The sequence below is a fragment of the Chenopodium album genome, chromosome 13 (assembly GCF_948465745.1).
Source record: "Chenopodium album chromosome 13, dcCheAlbu1.1, whole genome shotgun sequence".
Classification (NCBI taxonomy): Eukaryota; Viridiplantae; Streptophyta; class Magnoliopsida; order Caryophyllales; family Amaranthaceae; genus Chenopodium; species Chenopodium album.
Window position 1 is genome coordinate 5,626,357 of NC_137846.1, and position 9,986 is coordinate 5,636,342.

Genomic DNA, 9,986 nt, shown 5'->3' on the forward strand with positions numbered 1-9,986 from the left:
AATCACCAAGTTTAGGGTTAAAATCCGAATCAAACATCACATTACAAGTCTTAACATCCCTATCAATGATCTGTCTGTTGCATTCTTCATGCAAGTATGTAAGACCAGAAGCTATACCGAGAACAATGTTCAGCCTTTTGTTCAAAAGTAAGCACAAGAAAAGCATCTGAATCTGTATGCAGATTCTGATCAAGGTTACCATTAGGCAGAAACTCATACACAAGGATAAGTTCATGTTTTTTTCACAGCACCATCCCATACACTAGGTTTTTATGCTTCAATTTTCGAGTCATAGCAGCACATTCATTGGTAAAGGTTCTAATGAGATTACCATCACTAGCATCATTGAATCTTTTAACTTGTTCATGGAAGAATTCCCTTATAAACACTTGCTGATGCTCCTTGACCTATGATCCTACTCTTGCTGAAACCATCACTAGCCGATTCGATCCAATGAAGCCATGAAGGTGCTTTCTTGTGGTTTAAAAAAAAAAAAAAAAATGAAAGTAGAGAAGTTAGCGCCAAAACATAAATAAGAATGTGGCAAATTAATTTATTGTTCACAACTTCACATTAATATTGGATTGCAATCATTAATTTGTCATCATCTAAGTCTGAAATTATGCTATGTGTTCTACTTTTTCTATGCGTTTATGGAGGCAGCTAAGAATCCTAAGATATAATTAGACACTTTAAATGGATACTCTATGGTGGCCTAATTAGGCGTACCACAAATTTATTCCATATCTTTTTCAATTTTATGAGCCTACATATGTGAATATCAATGGACTGCCAAGTATTACTCGTCATTCATTCAAGTATTACTTTGGGAATGAACAAGAACAAACAAGTTTCCTCACTTCAGTAATCTAAACGGAGAGATCATCGCTTGTATCAAAGTCAGTTATTCATCAAATGTAAATTTTAGAAAATTAATAATTAAAAATTGAAAAGCAATAATTAGATGCATCAAACATGACATACAATACAACAATTACATTTATACACTACTACACTAGCGACAAAGGCAGAATTAAAAATGTAATCTGTGTGAAAAAAGGGAGAGACCCTGCCAAAAATCTCAAGGCTTCCATAATTTCATGCTGCAGTCTTCACCATAGGTAGCCACAAGATTTATGTGAGGATGGTGTGTCACCCCGATTACATCTTTCTCATGCACCTGCCACGACAAAACAAACGATAATCAAACCAGATATTATGATTAACCATATTTCTTTCTTAAAATTTTTATGTTAAACCACTCAAAGTTACCTTCATCAGATGTTCCAGTTTACCAGACTGTTGGCTGAAACAATACAAATTTCTGCCAAACAGAAAGAATGTTAACAGGTGTTATTGAAGGGTTTCAAATCACGATAGAAGCTATAATTGAAGAATATCGTTGGTAGAATACCTGTCTTCACCAACACAGTAAATCCACTCCCCTTTTGGTGATACACAGGCCGCAGAAAAGTCTCCACCTTCTCTCTTACCAGAAGAGAAACTCTTCACAACCTGCATCAAGTATTTTGAGTCAGACAACGCTAATAAAAGTGCCATGAAATGTTGAACCAGAAATAATTTTCAGCCTGATTATCTCAACAATATTGTTGGCTCAGATGCAGTACATCACAAGATTTACAGCATAGAATGTGAATACAGCTTGCCACTACCAAAAGTAGCAAATGGATGAACAGCTCCTCAATTCTTAATATAATTTCGTGAAAAATGAGAGGAAATTTGAATCTATCTATGCAACTTAGTAAGTTCTTAAATTCAATTAAAGAAATGGTTCAAGGGAATTCAAGGGAATATTCAATTTGTTTAGTATAATATCAAATTCACTCATTGAGTATACACATAATCAGAGTAAAGCAAGGTTCCCTGACTCAAGCGCTAAATCAGTTAACAGATCTCTTTGAGTGCTATATTAAACTAAAATGTGCAAGAGCATACCTGTCCTTGGAGTGTCATGATATATATGGATGAGGTCTTGTTGCAAACGACAATGTGATCCATATTTTTGGGAAATAAATGAACAGAATTTACAGAAGCATCTCCACCCTAAATTTCAGAAAGGTAATGATTGTAACACAATACAGCTTCCATTAATTAAGAATAATATAAGAAGAAACAAACAACAAAGCATCAAAGATTACCCTTAAAGGCGGTGGTGGTTTAAAAGTCTGTAGACATTCAGTTGTCTTGACATCCCAAACCTGTTCCATATATATTACAAAAAGAAATATGAAATGTTAGAAAGGAAAAAAAAAAAAAGAACTCAGAGCCAGGCCTATAAGTATTTAATCACTTAGGCAATTCACCTTGACTGTGCAATCGCTAGATGCTGTGATCACACGGCTACCGTCATTTGTAAATATTGCGTGATTTACATAAGACGTATGCCCACGAAATTCTTTCAACAATTTCCCAGACTTCAAACCATGAACCCTGAGTTCAACCAATATCAGACATCACATTTTAGTGTATATATTGATATATTCAAATGCTGTGAGACCAATTTGGAGAGCCCATCAAATTAAGCCAGACAATGGAAATTGATTATGCAACACTAAGAAGCAAGATAAATAAAAAAGAAGAAGAAATGACTGACTGAAACATTTAGAGTCAAATATACGAGAAACTATAGAGAACAAAGAATACAGCACAGAATATTAGCTTTTTTATTTTTTATTTTTTTATTTTTTTTTACAAATATTATTACTATTATTTGAAACCACACAGAGCATTAGCTAACTGTAGATTACCAAATTGTTAGTACTACTTAAAATATTAGCTAATTGAATCATAAAAGTCGGAAGTCAATCACGAGATCCAAACCTGGCAGTGCTGTCAAAAGATGTACTCAATATCTGACTTCCATCTCGAGAAAAGCAAAGACTTGTAATTCCCATAGAATGAGCACGTTCAAGGCGTCGCAAACACTGACCGGTTCTAATACGCCAAACCTGCAGACAGGTACAAGGTCCAGCAACAAATTATCAGCAGTCCTTCCTTCCATGAATAAGAAGCTAATTAAGGTCAATGTAGAAAAGTTTCTATTGTTATAAATCAACATAAGAAGCTATACACAGCAAAATTATAGTTTTTGAAACATTACAATAGAGAATTAGAGATCAACCAGGACAAAATGCTAAATATCATTCTTAAAGACTAATGTCCCTCCCATTTATAACTACAGTATGACGCAGGTTCTTCACTGTTCCAGAAAATATAAATACGTCCTTACTTTGATCTTTCCATCTTGAGAACCGGACGCAAGCATCTCTGAATCTCTACTAAAATCAGCACAAAGGACTGCTTCCTCATGCATCATAAATGTCTCCTGTTAAAATACAAATCAAGTTTATAAATAGAAAGTTTAACCCAACAACAAAAAAGAATTCAATGAATAGATTTTACTCCATAAAGCTCAACACAGTTGCCCTAGCAGAAATTATAGGGATTTCTAAAAGAAAATTTTAATTTTTTATAGAACAACGCAAAATCTTCTAGATTAGGGGGATTTTTGTTCCATCAACTTGAAACATATCGAAAGTGGAAGGGGACAAGTACTTTTCAAGGGGGTAACTGATATCTTTCTCAACATTTGGAGCAGTAAGAAAAACAAGCAAAGTTTAATCACTGTGGCGGTGGTATTAATAGCTATACAAAAGGAGAAAAATAACTTTAAAAAATTCCACAGTAATACAATATACATCTAGAAATTAGTCTTCTCAAAACTACAATAATCCAAGATTACCACACAATTCTTTTGATGAGCCACAAGTTGCATAAATTGACAGACGATCAAAAGAAGGGAAAAAAAAAAAACAAAAATGACATCCAGAACAAATTGAATTCAGTTACAAACTCAATCAATCGACGAGGAACTTACATCAGCTTGGTACTGAAGATCTTTCTTGAGCTTCCCACTAACGTGATCCCATACCTGATCATGTAAATCTAAGAATTTATTTCAAAATAAAATGTAGAAAAAAAAAATCTAGATATAAGTACATACTATATATACCTCAATAAATCCATCAACAGAGCAAGAAACAAGAAATTGCCCATCAGGTGAAAACCGAGCACATTCTGGATGACTTTTCTTCCCAAACTGCATAATAGAATTCAATAAGTGAATGATGGAAATGAACCTCAAACTTTAATTAAATTTAAAATTACCCATGGAAGTCATCCCATATCCTATAGAAAGTTGCAGAAGTCTCACGCTGCATGAATCCATCTTAATAATTTTCCTTAGTGAGTTAATCTCTCGTATTTTTTCACATGAATGTAACACAGGAGATTACGTAGCATATATGACACAAAATTACACAAGTAAGAGAGGGAAACAAGAGACATTGTAATACTACTGCCCCAAACGAGGCAAGAAAGTCCTCAACATGTGAAATTCTCATAGAATAATAACAGCAGATGCGAGCAACCTGTACAGAAACTTCAATTGGATAAATTTTCTAAGGATTCCACTGCTCCACATCATATCATGTCCACTACAATCTCATTCTTATGTACTATTATATTTTCCCAACTACTTCAAATTGCAATCCTGGTGCCAATAATCAAAGAAAATAAAGGGGGAAATACATGGAACCCAAAACTCACTCCCACTATAAAATTAAATTTACACAAAAATGGACATACAGTTCACTAAGAACACCATTGTCAAGCACAAAGTATTTATTTGCAAATTTGTTAGCATAATATAAACAAATTTTGTTATATATGATTGAAAACCAATTCTACCTTGATAGTATGTGTAAGTGTCGTAGGATACATATCCTCAACATCTTGTTTCATTGCAGCAGTTCCACGGAATAAATCGAACTGTGTTCCAGGAGGAAGCAAACCTGACAGAACGGAAAAAGTAGTTCAAAAAACACTTTAAGCATAACATTTTTCAACCAGTGGGAACTAAAGAAAAAAAATACAACAGCGTGACAACAAGGGAACATATCCAAGAAATACCATAATTAACTTCTAAATTAGAGATCTTACTACTTTACTAGTACTTGAATTGTAGTTAAAGCATTTATTTGATGGTGGGCTAAGATGTGCAGATAGTTCAAGCAAAGGCATCAATTCAATGAGGAAATACAGTATAATGGCTACAACCTTCCATAACTAATGAGAAGCTCTGGCCTTGGGGAAAGCATTTAATGTATGTTTGTCACAAGCTCAAAACAAACATTTATAATACATAAACTAAATTGATTCAATGCACAAAAACTCCTTATAATGTTTAGCATTTCTATAACTTTATATTTGAAATTGTACTTTAGAAATTCAGTGACTAGTTCTAATATTCCTCTTCAGGAAATGGATATCATATACTTCCTCTATAGATTAAAAATGCACATAGCAAATAAGACTGAAAAGTATATAAATATGCTGTCAATTTCTCTTTTCATCCAAAATAAACACCCAAAAACAAATCTCAAGTTTCTCTTCCATAACATAAGATATAGAGTTCTGACTAACCTTGGTGCTGTTGCCACTTCAAAGCTTGCCCAATCAAAGCCATCAATCGTGATGGTGGAACAACAGAAACTTCTGAAGAAAGAGCTGAAATAAAGGGGTGAAAGAAAAGGAAAAGATATCAAGATTAACAAGTAACACAAAAGCCAAAGTCAGTTTTAATAAGAGTTGCAATTGTGTGAACAAAGAATTTGAAGCAATAAGGCTCGTAAAGCATCTCACTCATTGGTAGTTTAGAGATTTAGAAAAAAAGTAACTGAAAAGGCAAAGTACCATTATACATATTAATGATAAATCTTTTAAATGGGGAGAGAGTGCAATATTCATAGAGGTTCAGCAGACCATCTCACCAAACTTAAATCTATAATTTATCTTCCTTCCACTTATTTAAATGAACTATAATGGAAGCTTTAATCATATTTATTTTACTTAAAATTAAAACCAAAAAATAAATAAATAAATAAAATACAACAACAGACAATCAAATCATACATCATGAAATATTAGAGCAATGCAACGAAGAAAAGTAGACCTTGTGCAATTTGAGCACGTCGTCTTTCTTTAGTTGAATCTTGATAAGCCTGTCAAAAGAAGCCACTGATAAGCTAGATACAGCTCCATGAATGCTGACTGAAACTTTTGCAATTTCAATTGCAGGAGTGACAAAGCGCATTGAACATCAATATTGCAAAAATTACAACCATTAACAAATTATGGAATTAGAATCCTAAAGTAAATAATTAGTACACAAATATTTGTTCTACATACAGAATTCATATCTCATACATAATACTAGGTGAGACACCCAAATAATTAACCTCCAAAAGATTTTTATTTAAACCAAAAAAGAGGATGGAATTTATGCAAAATCATACTATATATCACAGCAAGATAACTCCAGTCGAACCAACCCAATCCAACCTGCGTAATACTAGATGAAAACCCAAAAAAAAAAAAAAACCTCCGAAGGTTTATTAGTTAAACCAAAAAAGAGGATGGAATTTATACCAAACCATACTATACACTATACATCACTCCAATATAATACCAGTCGACCTGTCGAACCCCTTCCCCCCCCCCCCCCCCCAAAAAAAAAAAAAAAAACACTACTGAAGCCAGGAAGAGTTCTTTTCTTGAAGACCCAGACCCATGGACCTATTCAGAAAACCCTATAAGTTGCATATCTGGCCTACAAATACAATAAAAACAAAGATATAAAACATCTAATTCCCCAAGCACAACACACTAACACACAACACCAGACAAAATGCAGTTTTCAATGTCACAAAATCCACAATACTTCATCAATTTCACCATTGTCTACACAAAGGACTCAACCTCCTTAAGGATCTCAAACAAACAAGGGATAAGGAGAGAAAAAAAAAAAAAAACAGGAACTTCTGCAATATTTACAAGAAGGAACTATTTACCAGAAATTCCTCAAAAATGTACAGATTATATCCAAAAAGCCTCTAAAAACACCAAACATATATGGAAGCTCATTTTACTTACAATCAGACAAATAATTCCAAAATGGGAACTTCAAAAACTGAACATAGATCTCTTTATCCAGGAAGAACAAAATAGGAGCATTATGGCAAGTAGTCACTTAGATGCAAAGAAGATAGGGGGAAGCAAACAGGGAGCACTAGTTCCCTACCCTAGAGGCCTAGACTCTTCTCAGTCTCAGAACTGTTCTTACTTAATTACTTTCCATCCACACGTACAAATAAATTAGATACATGAAAAAAAATCCACTAACTAGTGTAGAAAGTAAGCACAAATCTATAAGGCATCTCAATATATCATTGTAAATCCATATTTTCCTTATGACCACTTGATTCTTTAAGTAACCATGATCCAAGAGGAAACATCCATAAAATTTTCTTTAAAAGTGTGATGTTCTTCAACGTATACACCCAAAATCCTATTATGTATTCCAAGTCATAAAGTCGACTCTCTTCTTTAACAACACAGTCAACTAAAGAAATCCCACAAGTATCCAATAAATTAGTAACATCCCAATAATACTAGAAAGGTAAAGGCAGCATAAAAGGGAAGCTAGAAAGATAGTTAAGACACAACTAGAAATCCATTAAGGGTCATCGGTTTCACAAAGAAAAACATTGGGGGATACCCCTTGAAAAACACTGATATAGAGATTAGACATCTAAACTCCCCACACAGCAAGATAGGCCAATGCATCATAGAGAGGTGACTTCAAATAAACCAAGCAGATTAAACTTAAGACAATTCTAAGCCTTGAAACCACCTTAATTGCTTGCAATACACCTATATCAATTATTACTCAATGATGACCATCATAAGGTACAATAATAAAATCAACTACAAATTATAATAAACAAAGACAGCTCCCTCAACCTAAAATTAGAAACTTAACAAAATCCTACAGAAAATTGAGGGAGAGTTCTAGATTGACAATTCTAAAGTAATCTAAACTTATTCGGACTTGTCTGGACTAATTGGAGCTTTTCCAAACTCATTACTGATAAGCAATGCAACATCCATATATAACTAAGCATCATCAACATAGGTCATGTTTGACTGTTAGTAGATATTAGAATATATTAATGAGTTTGATTAACAAATAAAATATAGAAGTATTCAGTAAACTAAAAACTATAAATTAACATTAGTTGATTAGGTTAGTAGAGAAGCACATAGAAAATGAGGTACAATTTGCTTCAAAGTTCAAACAGTCACATACGATAATAAATAATATTCAAAGGAGAAAATGTGCACTTTAACTTGTAAGCAAATCTAATCTTCAACATGTTCCTTCCATAAGCATACTATTAGTATCCCTTTTGACGGGATTGCATCATCATATTGTAAAAGAGATGGTGTACTTCATAATGACCAATGACATCCTCCACTTATCATTCCCTCTCACAACCTAACTCACTTCATAATTTTCTTACTCATACTCCTCAACTCTTCAGCTCTTTTTAAGACAATTCATACAGCTCCTGAACTAACAACCCATTGCTTCTAACCTCATAATATCTTTTCATAAAACACTAACATCATCAAAATCCTTCTTATTCTAGTTACAAAGATCTTAAATTCTTGATATTCTTCTTAGGCTCTTAATATTCTTAATAACAGCCAAGTAGTCGTCATCTGCTAGGCTCAAAATTAACCAGTTAAGCCACACACAGAATTTAACTCAATGCCGGTCAATCCCGAGATCAGACCTTCATTGTATGAACTTTTCCAAGAGGTTCCATCCTACACTATTCCCTTGGTCATTAATAAGTAGCAAGCCTCAAACCCAGCCGTTCCTTTCCTCCCTGCCCTACCCCTGTACATAAATCTTTATCTACAAAAATAGGACTATTCTCATTTCTCAACTCTCACCAATAAACCCAACAGTAATCTCATTCTCACCAGCTGTCATAAATTGTTCAACAATCCAAATATTGCTACACCAGGGAAGTAATAACAACAACATAAGACGATTTAGAGTGAAAACAAGTACCTCATGCGGATCAAAATAGGTCCGAACAAGAAGATGCTCCAACCGCAAGTACCTCTCTGGGTGCTCTTGCTTCATCACTCCCATCACTTGGGTCTGCCTCAAAATTGCTCGGGCGGTGTCCAATTCTCGAAGCTCGATCATTTCGAGAACAATCTACCAAAACCCCAACAACAAATCATCAAAATCATATCTTACAAACCCCAACAAAAAAGATATTAATTGAAAATGCAACCACACCTGCTCGTACAAATCCTCCAATTTCTTCCTAGGAAGCTTAAGTTGAGAAACTTGAGGCAAAACAGCATCCCATCTCCCACTATTAACATCTGCAATGAATGTTTCATGGCTATCTACTGTGTTCAAAGACACCTGACATTCGCTTTGTAGTGTTTGAAACGTCTGATTTAAGGAATTTTCTTTGCAGAATTGAAGAACTATCTTAATCACACTGCAATTTTCACAAATTTCAAGATTAAAGATTGAAACTTTGCATCTAAAAAAATAGCAATGAAATTAACGTACATTTTTCTGCAAAATTGATTAGAATTTGAATAGAAGAAATTAATATGATTAAAGAATAGGAAAGCTTACTCTCGAGCTTCAATTTCAAGAGTAGACATTGTTGCAAATCAAAAGCTTTGAAGATGATTAACGAAAAAAATTGAAGAGAGAGAAAGAGTGAGAATTAATGTTAGGGTTTTAGAGTGATTTATTTTTGTTTTACGTATTTTCTGAAAATTTATGTTTTTCTGGAGAAAGAAGATGAACGATGAAGAGATAGGACGATGGGCTAATGCGCAAGCCCAGTCCAAACGAGGAAATACAGCAACTCTTTTTTGTTGGAGTGTTGAAGGGAGTAAGTATTGCACTTTGCACATGTAGAATGAAGTTGATTTGATTAGTCGGGTTTGAGTTGGGTCAAATTCGGGTAAGGAGACATTTATTAATGGCACAAGTTAGATAATGGACTCATGGTCAAGTG

At 33.9% G+C, this 9,986-nt stretch overlaps 1 protein-coding gene across 1 annotated transcript; it reads right to left on the bottom strand.

The window, feature by feature from the left end:
* Positions 1 to 939: 939 nt before the first annotated feature.
* LOC145576089 (suppressor of mec-8 and unc-52 protein homolog 1) lies at positions 940 to 9,780 on the bottom strand. The gene is made up of 16 exons (XM_081633878.1): positions 9,596 to 9,780; positions 9,242 to 9,452; positions 9,005 to 9,157; positions 6,035 to 6,083; positions 5,506 to 5,589; positions 4,771 to 4,874; positions 4,034 to 4,120; positions 3,899 to 3,952; positions 3,251 to 3,346; positions 2,842 to 2,969; positions 2,325 to 2,451; positions 2,160 to 2,219; positions 1,957 to 2,064; positions 1,415 to 1,515; positions 1,273 to 1,324; positions 940 to 1,180 (listed from the first exon to the last, which is right to left on the bottom strand). Exons 1-16 carry the CDS (start codon positions 9,622 to 9,624, stop codon positions 1,082 to 1,084), a joined length of 1,542 nt encoding a protein of 513 aa, XP_081490004.1. The 5' UTR covers positions 9,625 to 9,780; the 3' UTR covers positions 940 to 1,081.
* Between the last annotated feature and the right edge of the window lie 206 nt (positions 9,781 to 9,986).

Coding starts and splice junctions, on each gene's coding strand:
- LOC145576089 (XM_081633878.1), bottom strand. CDS start 9,624: ATGTCTACTCTTGAAATTGAAGCTCGAGA. Junction 6,084..9,004: donor CCTATTTTGATCCGCATGAG/GTACTTGTTTTC, acceptor TTCTTTTGACAG/GCTTATCAAGATTCAACTAA. Junction 1,325..1,414: donor TACTGTGTTGGTGAAGACAG/GTATTCTACCAA, acceptor TCTGTTTGGCAG/AAATTTGTATTGTTTCAGCC.